Genomic DNA, 20,841 nt, shown 5'->3' with positions numbered 1-20,841 from the left:
ATAATTCAGTAAATTAAATCATCTTATGATCATTAAAAATGCTCAGCCATGTGGTCCAATTATATCTAGTATTTCACTTCCTCAGACCACACTGTAATGGAAGAAATACCAAGTTCATTTTATAGCCCTTCTCATTCATATCTAAAATAAACACAGAACTCTTAAATATTATAGAGCAACGCATTTATGGCTTTTTGCAAGGTGATGTTCTCACAACACTGTTTCTTAATTGTGAACGACTGAAAACATTCCTCTCCTGGCCTTAAAATATGACAGGTTGAAATTACAGCTGAAACACTGAGAGAAGGCTTTGGGTAATGGGCGGTTAAAAAGAAACAAAACCTGAACAGGCACATGGTGAAAGAGATAGATAGACTGTTGCTGACAAAGAACTGGGAAGCCTTTGCAACTTCTGCCATCAAGGAACCTCTGCTGATGCTGCCACTCAACACTTACCTTAATAGATTTTAGCAATTGATACAAGTTCCTTCACAAAGAGCCTTTCCCCAAATCTAAGAAAGAGCATGCCTGAATGAAAAATGCCTCAAGAATTTAACAAGAGGCATTCTCAAAGAAGCTACTGAGAAACCCCCTATTAGTGTGGAAATAACACACTCAGCCAGACACAGCAGGATGCTGAGAGGCAGACTGCTCCAGGAGCAAGAGAAAAGAGGGAAGTGGAAGCAATCTCTTATCATTTTCCAAACTTAAAAGACAGAAAAACTCCAACCTGCAAAACCTCAGTTATTTCGATATGTGATGGAGAAGCACGTTCCCCAGAATGACAGGCTTTAAATTAACATATTCACAATATGAAATTGTCTCTGCTCAGCGGCTCTTTGAATGCAGCACAGAAGATAAACAACATGCCCAGTGCAGTCAGCATTCAGAAACTAGGCAATCATGTGAGTACAGGTACATAGCCAGTGCAGCTATTTTATCATGGCTTTAAATCAAAGGCAGAGTAGCAGCACTAAAGAAAAACACCAATAACTGCACAGCTAATTATTCCTGGCTGCAGCTGACTGTGACAAGCAGGTTGTGAGACAATAGTTCCCTTCTAATTGAATAGTCAGAGCAACAAGGCTGAAAAAATCTTATATTCAGAAAGTATCAGCAATCAAACACCACCTGCCGTTCTCACATTGTGTTCACATGTGTGCTAAGCAACCACAATGGCTGTCACTTCGAATTACTAGGTTTGAACATCTTCATACACAAAGTACTGAACAAGGAAAAGTGGTGTCAGATCCCCCAGCTTCAGGAACCACCGGGCTGGTTTTTCAGAAGTATTTACACCAAATTCTGGAGGCTTCTTCATGCTTCCTTAGTTGTTGCACGTACAACTGCAAACGTCAATTCTGCCTTCTGTATGCACATACAAAAATTACTGAAACGGCCAGATCAGTGTCAGTCACATAGAAACGGTACCACATGTTTCAAAGATTTTGAATAAAGTAGGTCCTTAACATTTCCTCATTAGAAGAAACACGGCTTGAAAGATGCAGCCAGCATTCTAGAAGTTAAATTCAGTGTTGACTGTATGTGGAAGTCTGCACAACCACAGATACAGACTGCAACTCAAATCAAAATAACATCCTTTTCCCTCCTGTGCAACACACATTTCTTCTTTCAGTTTGCGTAGAACAGAAAATAAAAGTTAAGATTTTGGTTGGGTTTTTTTTTTTTCAACACTTAAACAACAGGGAGTCAGAAGAATATTCCCCAGTAAGAAAAACGTTCTCTCAGCATTGACAGCTGGATTTATTTCTGCCTTTTTAGAGGAAAGGAACAATATCAGACAAGTGATGTAGTAAGTACTCTTCCTGTTAGTTAAGCACATCTTAAATGCCTTGAAGGAAGAACATGTTAAGTACAGACAACATCCCTTCTCTTGCTTGATGCTTATTTGGTAACTTCTGCAGCAGAGACCAAGCAGCCCCTAGACTCTGCTTCCCAACAGGGAGTATATAAAGTTGTAAGCATGGTCTGCCTTCTTTACTGAAAGCACAAACCTGCATCCCTTCTGCTCTACCATGAGCTAGTTACTTCTGGAAATCAGCAGCGCCTCCTCCTGAAACAGTTGCTGCAGTGGTGTCATACTGAGATCAGGGGCTACATCTTAAGTTCAGAACTGTGAGAGACTGCCATGGACTGATGGGGTCAAAGGAAACGCCTTCTCCTCTACAACTCTTGGGAAACTTTGCTGGCTCTACATTTCACACCTTAGATCTGTGTTCATAAAAAGCTGATCCTTTAGTGGCAGACTAAACCCTTTGGTATGTAATGAAAATTCAAAATTCAAATCATGTAGCTCAATGACTCCATCTATTTCTAATTATAGATTAAACAGAACAAAACCTTCACAATGACCCCAGGGTATGGGAGCTGCAAACTTCAATAATGTAGAAAAGCAGCAGCAGGTCAAGACACGTGTTGAAGGATTTACTCGACAGATGGGAATTAACATCTATAGCAAACTACCTCAGAAGCGGCAGGTTTGAGTTGAGTTTTTAGGCAGAGAAAAAAGTACCAGCAGAAGTATCTTCAGGCCTTTCCAGAGCATACCAAACCTCACTGAATCAGAAGCATTCCTGCGAATCATTGCAGTATACTGATCAAGCACGAAGCTGCCAAACTTTATTAAACTTACCCAGTGAGATCCTGCATCTTTTCAAAGGCTACCTGAGTTTAAATCTCTCAAACCTGAACACAAAGCCATCAACAACAAAACAAGCCTTTGAAAGGTAAAATGTATACTGTGAGTATACACAGTACCTTGAAATTACTTTGTAAAAAGTCGGTAAAATATTCTTCCAATCTCCCCTGAAGCTAGCAACTACCACTCTCAAATTAACAAGAGATTGGAAAGATTCCCCCTTCTCCTGAGTTGAGTGTTTACCACCCGCAGCTGGAAGGTGTCAGCAACCCTGGGGACTGCTGGACCTGGGAGGTGCTAACAGGCTGAGGCACAGCAAAAATGCCCTTTTTCATTGTTTTCTAGTGCTAAAGACCACGCACTGTATATAAGGTCATTGTGGGAGGTTTATCTTTGACTTACATTTTTTACAAAAGGCGTTTTTTGGGCAAGGAGAGGGCTAGGCATTTTTGGTAAATACGTAATGTATTATAAAACATAAAATCAATATCCATGCATCTCTCAGGTACTTCCGTTTGCTATGCCCAATCTCAGCACAAGCTTTAATGCAAGGGGAAAAAAGGTGATGGACTTTGTCCTTTGTTACGAGGGGAGTAAAAAAACAGGAAAAAGTGATAATTTAATTACCTAATTCTGGTACAAACTGCCAAATCTCAGAGCACCTGATAAAAGCATGCAGACTCTCTGCTGAAGGGGAGTAAGAATCTGCAACAGAAAAAGATGATAGCTCTTCCCTCCCTCACTTTTCAGATATCTTGCTTTGTCTGGGAAAGCTGGGTCAGACTCCAACAACAACACAGTGAGCTCAGCCCTAACTCCCCTCCATTAGCTATTTATATTTTCTCTCTCTCCCCTTGCCACTCCCAAACAAGAAAGGAAAGTTATTACCTTTTTTAAACTGGTTTGACCAGCTGTCAAACAGACATGTCATGAGGCAGCCAGGATGGGAAGGGTGAGGTGGCAGGGAAAAACAAACCATCTGGGGCCACAGGATACAGTTAAGGAAAAGGCTATATTCAATAACTTTCTCCAAACTAATTTAAATTTAAAATCTTTTTACCCTCCAGTCCTAGAAACTCTTAGAAAAAAAAGCACTGTTTGCCATGTGCTAAGAAATGTAGCCGAACAGATGCTATACTGAATGCCTTATACCAGTTTATGGCATGTTTTAGCAATACTCACATTTCTATGTATAATTTCTCATGTATTTCTCATGTCTACACATAATACTCACTCTTCCCAGCTCTTTATCTTCAAGTGCCAGCACGCCGGTGCTTTCTGTAAAGAGCTTTACTTTAACAACAGGACGAGGGTGAGTAGTGGTGAAATCCCCTTGAGTTCCCCACCTGCAACAAATAAAGGAACAGAATTTAACTGGGGCTGAGGACAGGCCTGAGAGTGATAAGACTGTAATCCTTTGTACAGATTTTTTATTAATGCACTCCTAGAACTTAATTTCCAAACTTTTTGTGAGAGAGGGTAGGATAGAGAGAGCAGGTTTATATTTGATCGTCCAAGATGAAATATTTACATGGGAGAACTGGCTTTTCTCTACAAGAAGCCAAACCATTTTTTTTCTGTATGACTTTTGTCATAAAAATCATAGTTTAGTTAATGACAAAACCCCAAAAGAGAGATCTTTGTTCTATAAAATATCCCTGGCAGTGTTCAAGGCCAGGCGGGACAGAGCCTTGGGTGACATGGCCCAGGACAAGGAGTCCCTGCCCATGGCAGGGGGTTTGAAACTTGATGATCTTAAGCTCCTTTCCAACCCTAACTATTCTATGATTCTGTATGATTCTCTGTTCACTATCTTGTGCACACAAGTCAAATTAATTCAGCAAAGAATCATCTCTCAATTCTAAAAAAAAAAATACATTTAGGTTACCAAACCACACAGAAATTAAGAGACTTGATCAGAGAAAACTGTGTTTTATGAGATGTTACAACTTAGTATAAGCATGTAGGAAAAATGCAAACACAAACACAAAAGAATGGAGAAAACAAATATTATTTATGAGAGTGACTACAACTCTGCAAGACAATTATTGCCACAAGGCTTCATGCTTTTAGAGAACCTAAATACAGCAAACAAACTTGGGTTTTTCATTGAAAGAGCATCTCTTATCTCAGTTAAGACACTTGCTTTGTTAGCATTAGGTTGCAACTTCCTCCAACAAGCTGTTCCATTTCCCTAAAGAAGTGCATGGTACTCATTGCTTTGATGACACGAATTCTGATTATGCTACTAGGCACAACCAAAACACACAAAAAAAGTAAGTGTAGCTGCAGTTTCTCTCCTTTTATTTCCAGTAGAGACATTAACATTAGCAGAAACTAAAGAAATAGTGAAAAGAGGTGGCCTGAAGAATATGCTCTGTAAAACCATATATTACACAAGCTAAAAACCTCAGGGCCTCATTTACAAAAGCAGTTATTTTTATTCTACATTCGAGAATGATTTACAGTGTCTGCATTGCTGGAAAATGAACATATATGGTAGCAATCCTCCAGCAAAAGGGATTTAATAGGTAGAAGTCCTTCTATAATATGTGTTAGAGACTTCAAGAGAAAGTCATAGGTAACTGAAACCAGAGGTTTAGGAAAGCAGTGGTTGTGTATAAGCCAGGTGGCTGAACACATTCCACACTACAGAAGTGAGGTCCACTGAAAATTAACTGAACGTTATGTTACATTCTCTCTTCTTTGCTTTGTCTGGATTAGACTGATGCTCACTCTCTGTCTGCAGTAGATATAGCCCTAGCCTGAGCCAAAGTGGTAACTGAAACAGGGACTCTGACATGAAATTACCTTCCCAAGTGGGAGAAAATCTGTTCTGTGATCTGATGATAGATGCTGCAGTTGCAAGACAAGACAATACCCAGCCCTGCTGCTCTTCCCAGTGGCAGTCCCAGAGGTAGGTTTTATCACAATACAAAAATGAGATTTCAAGGAGAAAGCATCTTCATAAAGGATATTTGTATTTTTAGTCTTTCCCCTCAGATCCAGCTACTCAGGAAGAATGCTGCCTTGCAATTGCAAACACAATCTAAGCACTTTGTTAGCTGCTCTCTCAGGCACTAAGATATATTCATCCCTGAGCATCCAGAGGCCTTGAACAACGCACAAGGCAATGGACAGGATAACCCAAATAATCAAGGGCATCTCCTATTAAAATAACAAAACAAATCCCTCTCTACAAAGATCTAGTGCTAGCACTAACTCACAGACAGAAAAAAAGAAATCAAAGAGACGCAGCCTGTTCCCTGGCTGTCACTGAGCAGTAGGTATGTGCCACAGTGTGTGCTAGAGTCTGGGCACCCCAGCATCTGGTTCCAGGACCTCCTGAGAAAGTGTCCAACTTTACCAGACACACACACCGGCTCCATTTCTGGAAGACAGAGCAGGGAGGGAGAGATGGGACGCACTTGAGCCTTGCCCAGGGAGCCTGGCAGAATTTCCTGCTTCTCTCATTGAGATGCACAATGAAAGACTGATGCAGATGGGACTAACATGCAGTCATCACCTTTTGTTGGCACTCCTATAGTACTAGAAATCATCTTTAACACAGATCTGATCACTAGCCTTGAATGATATCTTTCTTGTACCCCTTGTTCCATCTGCAGCATTAAATGAAAACCCTTGGCTGAAAAGCAAGTCTGAACCGATTCCTAAAGCTTAATGTTCACAGTGCAAACATTCCATGCATTTATCTTCACCCTTCTGGCTGATCATGACTTCAGCTGACTTTCATAACCTCTTATGACCATGCCTTTGGAAGCAAGTTATCTGCTAGAGCAGATGGGTCACAGATCTTACTGCCTAGACTTTTATCACAATTTCTCAGGAAAGAGCACATGAGGAATCAAAAAGGCCAATCTAGGATTGTATTCTTTTGCAAGATGCTTACTTGCAGGCATCTGGTATTTCTCTCAGCTGCCAATATCACAGCAAATTACACAAGGCTCATAGCTCATCTCTTTATGCCTTGTGGATTACTAGAACATAAACCCTGTTTCTGCGGGAGCTTTGTGTTGTGGCATAGGTATTGCTTCACACCATCTGAAATCAGAAGTTAGGAGAAAGCAGCCGAATAGAAGCAATATCATGTTTACTTTAGTTTGCTTCTTCCAAGAATCATAATGATATGAAAAACCCAATAATCCAGACAGAAATTTTTATCTATGTGTTCTACATTTAAAAGCATGTTATTACGTATGCTACTACTACATCAGGCATTAACTGAAGAGGAAGTCAGATTAAGTGTAACTAAAATGTGTAATATCGAATTCCCAAATGTAGGCTCACCCTTATGGACAGTGCTGTTACTAAAAATTTTCAATTTGCATTTGTCTGTTTTCACAGTACAAAATTAAGTGTAAAATGGCCTTACTGGGTGTATTTTGCACTCTCAGCACCTATTAATAAACTTTTGTCTCGTTAAAAACAAAATTCTGAGCTATAAAGATTGTGCCATGAATATATCAAGGTACCAGACACTCAGTATTTATTAAGGGTTATCCAAAACGGGGTAGACTGAGTAAAGCATGCAGGTATACATAAACCAGCCAATTTTGAAATACACTTTGCTGTTCTGAAATAAAAACATGTTGGTCCTCAAAATCTGCCAGCTTTCAATTCGTCCCCTAGCTATTTCTTTTATAACATCTCGTCAGACTCAACAAATTCACTCTTTGTTCTTTCTGTTTATGAATAATACTTTGCCTTAACCAAATTCCATTGAAAGACGTATCACATTTCAGGTTCTCTATCTCAGAGGATAAAAAGAGATACCAGATTTTCAGTGTACAGATCATCTTAAAATTACTTATAATGTAATTGCAAGCAACAGCTTTGGAGAAGCTACTGTCCCACATCATCTGTGACTAAGAACTCTGCAAGTAATCAATCCTATATATAATGCAAAATCATAAATATAGCTTACTTAGCCAATAAATAGGAATTTAGGGAATTATTTGTTATGTCCACTGTAAAATTCTGTCAACTTTCTCTGTACTTCTTGTGATTTATTCTACAACTATATGTCTGTTCAGTGGGCTGTTTAGTTTAATTGTGAAAAATAGGTTAGGTTACCTAATAATTCATGGAAACAATACCAAACCAGTAATTATTATGACACAAATCTTGACTGCCATTACTTTAATTTCGTATTTAAATTTTTAGATTTTATGTGCCAATATAATTATGTCTACTTGGTTTCTCAAAATTTAACATTTTTCTTCCATAACACATTTGTCTTCTGTCAAATGTATTTATTAATACCTATTGAAATGCTAGTATTTCCTGTTCTCACATCTGCTTAATCTCATTGGAGTAGCTGTAGTGGAACATTTCCTTTAAATTTAAAAGCTAAGCTGTTAGATACAGGTCAGACAAATCTGTATTTTCTTTTAAGGTTGGGGTTGCACCCTGACATTGTCCTGGAGAAAATACAGTACTTCTAAGAAGTATCTTTCTGACAAGCTGATTAAAAGTCGACCAGCACACAAAAGATTGTTTGTATTATTCATAAGATTGAGTAACTTTCATTTGTTCAACTGACTGACCTTTGACAGTTTTTAAGTATGAACTAAAAACGTAGACAACAGAATTAGAGTACAGCATAAAGAAAAGGTACTTTATATTTTGACAGCAATAACCGTTAAATATTTTCTACAAGATAATAAATCCTACAGGTGCCTTTCACTTTGCATACAAGGGAGCATGTGAACCTGTAGGTTGCAACTTGATTTTCTGTGAAAAGAGAAGGAAGTTATATGTGCCATTTTGATCTCATTTGAGTCAAAGTATGTTTCAGGCAATTTATTTCAAGCTTACTCTGCTATGGAGATAGTGTACTGTGTAAGTAGGAGCCAGAAGGAAGAACGGGCAAATTAATTCACGTTACATCTTCAATAGCCATTTACAAAACGTGTATCTTTAATAATTCTTAACACAATAGAAAAATTTAATGCTTTATATTTGCAATAGCGTATGTTTTAACTACCAAATGTATGTAAGCAATGAAAAACAGGAAAGGAGTCATTTCCACAGATTTGAAGAAGCTGCTGGTATATGAATACCTGTCCAGTGATTGTTGCCAATGTGAACATGACCAGTGTGTTTAGATAGGAAGTGCAAAATTTTTGTTAAAACAAGTGTGGATCTCTTGTCGTGTTCACATTGAATTAAAAAGTCCCATTATAATCTGTTCATTTATTTTAGATCTTGGTAGAGGGGTAATCAAAAGTAACAATAATTTCAGTGCTGCATGCTGCAGTGTCACTCACTCATTAACCACAGCCTACCAACTACTATGTACCTACCTAAACCTACCAACTTCAAGCCTAAAAGAAACCAAATCATAGAATCATAGAATACTTAGGGTTGGAAAGGACCTTAAGATCACTTAGTTCTACCCCCCTGCCATGGGCAGGGACACCTCACACTAAATCATATCACCCAAGGCCTTGTCCAACCTCGACTTGAACACTGCCACGGATGGAGCATTCACAACCTCCCTGGGCAACCTATTCCAGTGCCTCACCACCCTAACAGGAAAGAATTTCCTTCTTATATCCAACCTAAACTTCCCCTGTTTAAGTTTTAACCCATTACCCCTTGTCCTGTCACTACAGTCTCTAATGAAGAGTCCCTCTCCAGCATCCCTATAGGCCCCCTTCAGATACTGGAAGGCTGCTATGAGATCTCCATGCAGCCTTTTCTTCTGCAGGCTGAACAGCCCCAACTCTCTCAGCCTATCTTCATACAGGAGGTGCTCCAGTCCCCTGATCATCCTCGTGGCCCTCCTCTGGACTTGTTCCAACACTTCCATGTCCTTTTTATGTTGAGGACACCAGAACTGCACACAATACTCCAGGTGAGGTCTCACAAGAGCAGAGTAGAAGGGCAGGATCACCTCCTTTGACCTGCTGGTCACGCTCCTTTTGATGCAGCCCAGGATACGGTTGGCTTTCTGGGCTGTGAGCACACACTGAAGCCGGCTCATGTTCATTTTCTCATCAACCAACACCCCCAACTCCTTCTCCTTGGGCTGCTCTGAATCTCTTCTCTGCCCAACCTGTAGCTGTGCCTGGGATTTCTCCGACCCAGGTGTAGGACCTTGCACTTGGCATGGTTAAACTTCATGAGGTTGGCATCAGCCCACCTCACAAGCGTGTCCTGCCTCTTCTGGCTCTCGTTTTGCCACATCATTTTCCTATGTACATATTATATTTTTGCTTTCATCTACTCATTACTATAGAAACTGCAATGATTTGAAGTTTGATAATTTTCAACCATAAGCCCCAGTCTTTCCACCATATTTACACTGCTGTCAGAGGTATGTGTGCTGATATTGTAATTAGTGAAAGACTCCTTTGCCAAAGTTGATTTCCCTTCACTGCAAAAGGATCCCTACCAGCAAAGATGTGGATGTTTATTTCAGTTAAAGATTATCACTGTGTCACAGAACCCTCTCTAAGGAAATTTTTTTTTCTACTTCATTTTGGAACACATTTCATATGCTTGAAACTGCAGCAAACTTCTCTCTGAGGTTTTCCACTCTAATCATGGTCTGTGTTAGTCAAAACTTTTCTTTATACGGTCTTAAATCCCCAGTTTTCAATGGGAGCAAATGTTTTAAAATTTATTATTCTAAGCAAACATCTAGAAATTTTATTTCATCCCTATTTATTGGAACATTCTCTTTCTGACAAAATAGCAAGTCCACAGAACTTTGCACCATCAGGAACTGATTTTCCTCAGCCATTCAGAAATATTCTCCTTTTGAAATCAATCCCAGAATCCATGGGTCTCTTTCATGCTTCCTTTTGCATCTTTCTCAGTTTAACTCTTGATTTAAATCTACATCAACTGGCTTTTTAATACTGCATTAAATCACCTTAAGAGGTCTTCTACAAGAGTTTTCTTATTTCCTATCCACACAGAGATGAGCTACAGACCTGAAGTGAGCAGGAAGATGAACCAAAACCAGTTTGTTAGGCATCCGACTGCTCCGCATGACTAAGATTCACCAGCACTTCATATTTGCACATTGTGGAGCTGGACTGAAAATGCAATCTTGAAGTCTGTGTAACATCTCCAAGTCTCAACTATCTCAAGAATCTGTATCAACTTTGTTATTTCTACTTTGCTTAGAAACATACTTTAACTGTAGAGAAATAAGCATCCTCAGGTTAGAAATCATCCTCACAGTGCAAGTCATGAGATGGAAGGCCAGGAAACAAAAAAGACAGATGACACAGCTCCTCCCTGACACATCTGACTACAGTGATACTTTAGTTCAGAACACCTTAAATCCAGGTCTGAAACATTCTGCTACTAGTGAAGTATCGTGTGAATGTGGAATTTATGAGGTATTGCATATTACTAACTACAACTGAATATATACAGATGGAGAGAGGAAAAAAAAGTAAGATGGCAAGCAAGCCACTGTACCAGCAGTGCAAGTTACCCCAGAGCAATCTAACAATAAATCTTTAATTTAATGAGAAGGCTCCATTCAGCCAAACAAAAATAGAGTTAAACCCATCCTTATCTGACTTTTTTATGGAGATTCCCAAAGAGAGTATTAGTTGGTACTAATCGTTGCTAGTTCTTCTCCACTAATAATTGGACAAACATCGTAAGCATCTCCTTTTCTCTTACAAGCATCTGTCTGGCAATGACTGACACCAGGATGAACTGCGGCCTTAATGCTAACAGCTGTCTCATACAATCCAAAGGCATGTTTATTTTCTGACTTCTGCACAGCTTACAAAATAATATGAACATTCCATCTTCTCCCTTTAATGAAAGCTATTGAAAAAGGATGTCAAAATGTTACTGCACAAGCAACAGAAATTTATTATGCAACATCAGGGATTTAATAGGGCAATGATTATTACTTATGTGCAATATTACAACCATTATCTTTACTTTCATATATATATATATATATATTTTCTCCATTACATCAGTGGAATCTGGAACTCATGTTTGAAACCATAAGGGAAAGAGTTTGCTTGTACCTTTCTATAATGCTTATAATGGGGTTGCGAAAAAATTACATATATTTATTTGAAAATTGCTCATTATTTTGATGGAAATGCAAGGAACATTATTTCCTCCATCAGAGCAAGCACATTAAACTGCAGCTGAAAAGTAACCTATAAAGAAAGTTTGAAACTAATCTTTTATATGGCTTAACTGTTCTTCCTTGTGTTATTGTGATCCTCCTGTTTTATGCAGAAATCTTGCTACAAACTGCAGATTCGTTGCTTTTTAATCCCTACTACAAAAACATTGACACTTTGCATAAAAACTTTCAGGCTGTCAGCTAGTGAAGGAGCATTAAAATAGTAATGGTTTTAACAGATCAAAATCTTCCTAAAACTACAAAATATATATACACGAGAAAGATAATTTGTTCTACAGAGATGGATGACAGTAGGAAGAAGTACAGAAAGAAAGGGAAATTTTGGTATAAGGCTGGAAGGCCATGTAATTGTTTGCATCACCTTTCATTCCACCCAAGCAGGGTCCACAATACTGTTCCTCCTTCACCCTTTTTTTCTCTTTTACCATTTTTCATTTATTTCCAACTCTAAGGGAACTTTTGACTCAGCACACTAGCAGTTTGAAATGCAGACTAGCAAGCTATCTCTTGAGCACTTCCCTTACAGAAAAGTTGGGTGTTAAGCACTTGTACCTGCATATGTAAGTAACTAGGCATTCGATTTCTGACTGCATTGTCAAGTCACTGTCCAATCTAGTCATGCAGAAAAAGTGATATATCTCCTCCCCATCATGGATTCACAGGAAAGTTAAAGGCTTTTGGGGTGGTAACATTGGCAACCCTTTCTTGGAACTGTGCTCTGAAGAACTGAAAGTTCCAAATGGATCCTTACTTTGGCAAAAGCAAGGATACAGCATTTTGGTGTATATGCTGTATTGTAAAGCCTCTTTAGACTAGACTAATATGAAAGGAAGAAAAGAATAATCTGATCACATGGTGTTTTTTCAGGGTTGACTTTTGGTAAAAATAACTGTTTGAAATAAAGGAATTAACAGAGCTGAGAATTCTACCCATTTATGACAGAGCTAATAATGAGTTAGGCACAATAATGTATTTCTTTTTAAACATAAAACATTTTTAGAATCTGAAAAAAATGACTTGTTAAAAAAAAGCAAAATTATGAATAGCTTTTCTTTAAAAATGTGTCTAATGCAAACCTGAAAGGAAAACCAAAAGACAGGTTCAGTGCATAATAAGCAACTAAGTGAAAGCGCCCATTTAGGCTTTCTACACCGACAATGAGGAAAGTGCATTCTAACACTACAGAATGCTATTATGACAAGTATTGTCATCACAAACATAAACTGGTATGAATAAATTATTACTTAGCCTTGCTTTCCCATCTGACTTTCAATACAGGCAACTAAGACAAGTCAGGGTGAAGATTTTAAGTGGTGCATAACAAGGCTGACACATTGCTAAGTCCTAAGAACCATTGCTACATATTGTGTGAAGAATTAGTGAGAGGCGTTAACTCCTGTTTCCCACTGAGTTTCAAACCCAGCTAGGGGCTGGTGATGGACACCAAGGCCAGACATGAATATCTATGCTTTTGAAATTTCTGTATCCATATTTATTTCAATATTGCCTTGATAAAGATAATTATGAATCCATCCCAACATTGTTAAAAGTTGCAAATCCTATTTATTTCATATTATTTAGTATTTGTGCAACACTTTAAGCCTTCAATATGTTCAAATATTGATAAACTGACAGTACTTCAATGAAGCAGATAGATGTCACTTCAATCTAAAGATGTGTGAAAACACAAAGTTGACCTATCTGAGTATGCATCGTTTATCAGGGAAGACCTAGGAATCAAATAAGAAAATTTCAGTATTCCATCTGGCATCACACTGCTTTCTCTTTCACTCTGAAACCCTTTTTACTCCTCTGGTTCCTACTGTTCTTATCAGCTGTCCACATTATTCTGTCTTTGTTTCTGCTGCCCTCCTACTCTCAATCTGCTGGTATTGCTTTCAAGTAGGTCCATTAACCTTGAGACTCATACCTTATATACTATACAGTTATTAAGAAATTTCAAGATCTATAATTTTTTTTCTTCATCTGTTCAGTGGACTGTTCTGTATTCCAAAAGTACTGGACCTCTTGACACCTCAGAATCTCAGTACTAACACAGTGACAGCAGAATCTGTTCATGGCAGGGTGAAAACCAGTTTTCTGACAGTCATGAGCATCTGAGATGTACAAAGTACTCTTAGTCTGAAGAGGACTCAATAGCAAAAAAAATATTTCTTTTAAACCCTTTTCTTCAACCAATCTCTTTACCATAACAACAAACCAAAACTAAATGAAACCACACAATTCAAACACTGTATCAAGTCAAATGTTTAGCGATTATTTTAAACATACCTGTATTATATTGCTAATAACAAATAAAAGCAAATTTTTGAAAGGTATCTTCAAACCAAGATACAAGGATGGTATATTTTGAAAATGTAAATTTTGATTTGATCAGAATGTCCCATTTCAACAGCAATCCAAAGGAATTGTTTTCATATCAGTATTGCCCATACAAAATAATAAAATTTTCAAAAGATGAGCCAGGTGCAGAGCACTTTGAATAACAAGAGAATCCACTCTACCAGAGTATTCCAGAAGGAGACTGGAGGTAAAATTTGAGGTAATCCTTCCCAACCCCATAATTTTTCAGACAGACCACCATCCCTCTACATGATAATTTACAGGCTGCCTTTGCCTTCACTTGACCCATCCAGAGGCCAGTTAGCTATATTAGCATGAACCTTAGCGTGAGCCAAAACATTTTTCTTCTACACAGGATTTAACTGGCTGTGGCTCAACACTGCACTATGCATAGCCAAATGTCCTTCAGTTTGAAGATGGATCACACATCTGTAGATGCTTTAGTGCAATGCTAAACAATGCTTATTACTGTCTGCAAAATATTAGTCACATTTCCTGTGGATCAGGTAGGAATCAGAATGGAAACAGATATATCATGTACATTAAGAAGTGAGTAAAGTCTTTCTTTAAGCCCTGTTATAGTGAAATGGATAACAGTGGGACACACATCTTCAAGCCCCAAGGATTCAAAAATGCACTATGAAATAAAACTGGTATCTGTCTTGCAAGAGACATGTAATGTCATTATACATGCTAAAGGACAGTCACCCTGAAACAGCTAATCCTTCCAGCAGTGACATTAGATGAAAAGGGTTAATAACCTCTTATTAATCATAAAGCCCGCATCCCACTGGCTTTCTGCCTGTGGTCTAAGCATGGCAGCAGAAGGCAGTGCACCAAAGCCACAGTCTTCAGATGTGCAAACATCACATCAGGGCAGAAATTCTGGTTGCTTTCAGCCAATTATTATCATGCTGAGCACAAAGCAGCAAGGAGAACAACTAGGATTTAGACAGAACAATCAAAGAAATTAAAGTGAAGAAAATAAAAAAAGGTATGCCCTGGTGGCAGAAGGATTGTGTTTATTACTAACTATCCAAATAGAGATTGCAACCAACTTTGGTTATCTCCTTCCTCCTCTCATCCCAATTTCTTCCATACCAAACTTCTTGATCTGGCAAGTGAATATTCCCTTTTATCATAGGTAGACAGACTTATGGAGAACATTTTGAGAATTAGTCATGGAATCACCATAACATTTAGGCTATAAGGAACTGCTGGAGGTGACCTTGTTCAAACCCTGCTGAGAGAAAGGCCAGTTAAAATCAGGTTGCTCTGGGTATAATCCAGTTGAATTTCAAGTTTCTTTTAATATTAAGAGCCTGTATGTAATTCATATTTCTCTGCAATAAGAAAGGTGAAAAACATCTTAGACAACTTCTAATAGTAATCAATGACCATAGAAACTCGAGTATTTTAGAAATTCTGTACCTTTTTTTGAGAATATCATATTGCTTTTTATATTTGATCTGATTAGGTATTATTTCCTTTCTTTAAAAAGCAAGCGATTGATTAGTCATCAAGAACAACTGAATAAAACTGTCATGTTAATTTTCAGGTGAATCCATATTCCTTTTGTGAAAATTTTCCACCATTAATCCACAACACAGGCTGGGATAAATGAATTTTTTTCTTCTCCATCTTTTCCTTTGCACAACAAAGAAAACATCAGATAATTTCCCACTTGTAATTTCTTTTTTCCTCTTCACAGCTGGATACTATACTGACATATATGGTATTTGCTCATAGCAGCCAAGTTTTTGAAAAGTAGTTTCTTCAGTCTTATTTTGTGAATTGACAATCCAAAAAAGACAGACTTACTGCCACACAAGATGGAAGCCATGATGGAATTTGTCCTTTAAGGACACAAAGATGAATCTTAGAGCAAATTCTAATAATCATTATGCAACTCAAACCTAGTTTATGAAAGCAAACATACTTTGTTTCCTGTCATGATCATTACCCCAATGACTTCCCTAAAATTCCCAAATGCTTATGAAAAGATGACCAAGTTTTCAGCATTGTCCCCATCACCATAATTACGTCTCATAGGCTTTAGCCTTTGAAATGATCTCACTAATAATACACAGAGGTTCTCTAACATGCAACCTCACTTTTGTAAATGTTGCATAAAATTTAAGAAAAAAAGTCTGGAAGCCAAAAAGTAGGCTGAACAATTCTACTTTGTTATTCTTTAAGTTCAACAATGGATTTCCCTGCACTTCTCTGAAAGTAAAAAAACTTCCAAAGGTAATAATAGTCAAAAGAACTGGTGAAATCCATTAAGTAAGACTCTGTTCAAGAACCTAAATCCTAAAGAGAATATATCCTCAGAAGAGACAATAGGAAGCATAGGAACAACAAGACAAGCATAGTTAGATCAGGCACTTCGGAACCACAATCTCACTATCCTTCTATAAAAATCCCATGTGCAAATATACTCATTTCAATAAATAAGCACCCAAACAGAAAAAAAACCCACCCTAAGGAGAGCTGGATGGCTTGCCAGCAATAAACAAGTTTGATTACGAGCTGATTAGCACACACTTTGTGTTACTGTCTCTTGTTTCTTCCTATGCTTAGTCTGTAGACTCAAAAGAATATGAGGCAGGTACAACATTTTAATTCTATTTTTCCTTCTGTGCAAGAGCAATAACATGGATTCTTACACATGTAAAAAATATAAGGAATGATCACTGAAAGCTAACACTATAATTAATTAATCTCATTTATGCAGATGTATCAGAGCAGTAGCAGGTGAAAAGAGTAGGTGTGCCTTGTCTGTCCTTTTGTACTGTACATCTGTGTCATGCAATCACAGGTTACGTGACAGTTGTAGGTATGACCATCCATGTTTCCCTTAATCAAAACTAAAAATTTGAAAGTAGCAGGCACTATGATGAAGAAATAAGACTAGCTGATGTTTGGAACATGGCTGACACAGGTTATAAATGTTGTCTATCCATTCTGCCTACAGAAAGGTCATCTTAGGTGACATCCTGTATTAAAAAAAGTTTTCTTTTTTTATGAGTGACCATGTTGTTTAAGGAAATGTTAAATTTCAAAAATTAACCCCTTTTTCCTTTTTTTTTTTTTTTTTTTTTAAGCTGTTCTACAGAATTTTTGTTAAGTAATCTTTAATGATGCATCCACAAGTACTCATACTGTAAATACTTTCTGAATTAAGAATGGTAGAATATTGTATAAAAATAATATGAGCAGCATTTACTTAATTTGTGCAGTCTTTACTGAGGTTCCCTGCCTCCTCTGGTCAGATAGTTATGTGATCTTCACAGACTTGTAATACATAATAGCCCTTTTTATAAGGTTATACAATCACTGGCAGCAAAATATGATCATCTTGTCTTGTTTACATGAAGAATATCCTGGCTCCATTAAAATTTTCTCATCATGCAAGCTATGATCTTTTTCTGTTGCCTAAATATGTGACAACAGAATGTCACTTGTACGGACAAAAGATAGCATGTTCCCATCTTTTATCTTTAGGCATGATTATACATACCCAAAAGACAACACTTTCAAGACACCACATTATTTAATATTCATCATCAATAAAAATCAATGATAAGCAAACACGTGGACACAAGACTCCACAAGACTAAAAGCTAAGCCACATCAGTAACATTTGAAAAATGAAATTAGCACTGGATTTTGCAAGACAACCCCCTGTGGTGTCACAGCAACAAAGTTATGCAAAGCTTCACACAACTGAAGGAGACTTCTGAAGGCTCTGCCTACTGATCTCTGGCAGAAAAGGTCACAGGCTATGTTGGAGGGATTTTCAGCAGGACTAAAAGGCAGAAAACAGCTGGAAGGAATGAAGAAATATTTCACAGGCAATAATAAAAATTTTATAGGGTTTGCATGTGAAGCTGTATAACTGATCTGTCTGCAAACTTATCCAAGACTTAAACTTAGTCAGTCTATACTGGTTTGTAGTATCTGCATTTCAGAATGACCATTTGCTACCAGTAACATTCACATCGAAAGTGCTTTATTTAGCTTGTTAAAAGAAGAAAATGAAGCACCTCAATATAAACTTACAAAAATTATTATTCAAAGGGCTAGAAAGCAGACAACGGATAAAGGCATTAAGAAACCAGAAAGTATTTCTTACAGATAAAAGGTGTGCTCTTCTCTCTGAGACTCTAACTAGGTCTTTCCCCTTTAAGAAAGGACACTGTTTCCTATTTCCTTATTATTCTTAAGGTAGCATTCAGGGATTCAGAGAAATACTTAAATAAATACCCACAAAAATAGTTGAGAAAATATTCAGCATTTTGGATATAGTGGATAAATCCGAATTAAGTCTCCACTTGACTCATGCTTCTATTCATCTTCACTCTAAGGTCACATTGGCTTGCACTCCGTTCTGAACGCGTTCATCCTAGTACGTCATTTTCTCCTTGTCACTGTCAGTTGCAGCGTTACACTGCATACACTAATGTTTTGCAGATGAAAAAAAAATGGGCATAAATAATTCTTTATACTGCTTTTTTCAAAGATGTAGCTACCAGTTCAAAATGATAAACCCACTACAAAAAAAGTATGTGACAAGCACTTGATTTGGAGCTCTCGTCAGCAGTCTCCCACAGCAGGCTGGTGGTAATCATTCACTTTTCATCACTGTCTCATTCTATGCTTAGCATGAGCACTTTGCTACCCTTTTCTGGCTGCACGTTCTATATAAAATCTGAAGTTATGTTCTCATTTATCTGGTATTTGCCAGTGTAAATATGTTACTGCTAGTGATTTGAAGACTTGAGCTGAACTACACGATTTGATTCTTCCTCCCTGCGCTCCACAATGTGTTTTGTGTTTTATCCTCCTGCCTCACTGATTATTTTCAATCCTATCAGAATGACATTACCAAAAGTTATCTCAGGAAGGAGCCAGATCCAGCAGCAGGCAAAGCAGGCAGCAGCCAAGGGCAGCCCACAGCTTGTATTGTCTGTATTAGAAAAGAGACGGGCCGGCTGTGCTTGCCCAGCTGGTCACTTGCCTCTACATACATGACTTTGACCACTGCTGCCAAAGGACAGAGGGGGAAAGAAGACATCTCTCTTCCCAGTAGTAGCACCATTACTAACAGGAGCAGATAGTCACTTCTGTTTCTATCTCTTCTTAAAACCCCCCTTTGCAGGAGGACATCCAAATCTTCACCCTGTGACTGACTGGCCCATCAGGGAATTGTGATGAGTGCTGGAAGAAACAGAGGGGCAAGAGGAGGCAGATGACTATGTAGGGCAAGGGATGTGTTGGTCATAAAAGTAAGAACAATCTGAGAAGGACTGGACACATGCTGGGATAGGAGAGAGAAAAAAAGAGAGACACCTTAAGTCTTCTGAAACTTGGGGACTCCTCCCTGCCTATAACAGTACTTCCTGAGCTCTCTTTCACCAGCATCAATTTCTGATTAAACTGTGCCAAGCCCTCTTAGTTGCCCCTGTCACTGATCAAAACAAAGCAATATTGCTACCATCAAGAAAACCTGGTTTGGCTCTAAGAAAAAAATTGAACTGTGGAATACAGAAACTATCATTCCATAGGCAGCTTCCTCCATCTTCTTTACTGTTTGCCCATAATTTACTAGTTTCATGCTTGTCTAATTTAATATCCTCCTCCATTGCCTCAAACTACATTCCTATATACGCTTACAAGCTACATGTCTCTATATGCTCGTTATCATACTGTATGCAGTGTCTCATAATTACTCTTGCCAGAAATGGAAAACAGTACAACTCAGAAGACCACAAGAATGAGATGCATTTTAAAGCTCTACCAGCCGTGCCCCTTCATGTTACACTGTTTTGTAGGACAGCAGGTCAGCAGCACCAGTAACTCATGTCTGTCCTTCCAATGCACGGTTCAGTCATCAATTGCCTGAAGATGCATAATTTTTCCCACACAAATCCATATGAGTTTTCTGATTAAGTAAGTTTCTGATACAACATCACTTACATGGGATAGCTGGTAATCTTTCTTCCATATTCAAATAACTCATACCTGTTGAGTCTGAAAATAAATGTTTACAAGCTCAGAGCAGGTCCTAACGTTACTCCTTTTCCTAGAAAGACTCCAGTTTTTCTTGTATTGACTCCATATATTCTGGAACTTCCTTTTCACAAATTTTCTATTTATTTGACAGGTAGGAAAATCAACTTATCTGTTAGTAACTTTTACCACATATATCTATACACAATATAGATCTTCTGATCGGTTTTACAACCTTTTCCTTAACCCTCAGCTCTCAGTATGCAATAAGTAAACCATGACTTTACCATGAACCATCCCTACTATGTTTTGTTCACTATATCTGGAAATGGCTAGAAAGAAACAAAACCCTTAACACATGCAGACCGTTTTCTGGAAGAGTAACTGTGCCCAAGATTCAAGAATTTGTGCATTCTAGGTAATTTAGTGAGATTTGAAGACCCATACCAATGACATCAGAGGTTAGTTGACCATTTAAAACAGCAGTTTACAAGTTCAAGAGTGAGAAAAGACTCAGAAGAAATGGGAGCCTTGATTGTGACAGTAGGCAAAGTTTGGAGGTACTCATTGCAGGCAGTGGTATGAGAGCAACTTAAGACAAAGCACAGCTTGGAGACATGGCCTCTATGAGGAATCCCTGTGA

General features: G+C 38.1%; 1 protein-coding gene across 11 annotated transcripts in view; it reads right to left on the bottom strand.

Annotated features, from left to right (window-relative positions):
• The window catches only part of CADPS2 (calcium dependent secretion activator 2), a 308,797-nt gene that overhangs the window by 157,615 nt on the left and 130,341 nt on the right, over positions 1–20,841 (bottom strand). For all 11 annotated transcript variants that reach the window (XM_061467595.1, XM_061467600.1, XM_061467599.1 and 8 more), the window contains exon 7: positions 3,894–4,005. In XM_061467595.1, coding sequence (XP_061323579.1) covers positions 3,894–4,005 — 112 coding nt within the window. The remainder of the gene's footprint in view (positions 1–3,893; positions 4,006–20,841) is intronic.

The sequence above is a fragment of the Pezoporus flaviventris genome, unplaced genomic scaffold (genome assembly GCF_033815535.1).
Source record: "Pezoporus flaviventris isolate CSIRO_AGI_PZ_B2104156 unplaced genomic scaffold, CSIRO_AGI_Pfla_v1 ptg000045l, whole genome shotgun sequence".
In the NCBI taxonomy this organism is placed as follows: Eukaryota; Metazoa; Chordata; class Aves; order Psittaciformes; family Psittacidae; genus Pezoporus; species Pezoporus flaviventris.
The sequence above is the reverse complement of the archived record's forward strand: the minus strand, read 5'-3'. Positions and strand labels throughout refer to the sequence as shown.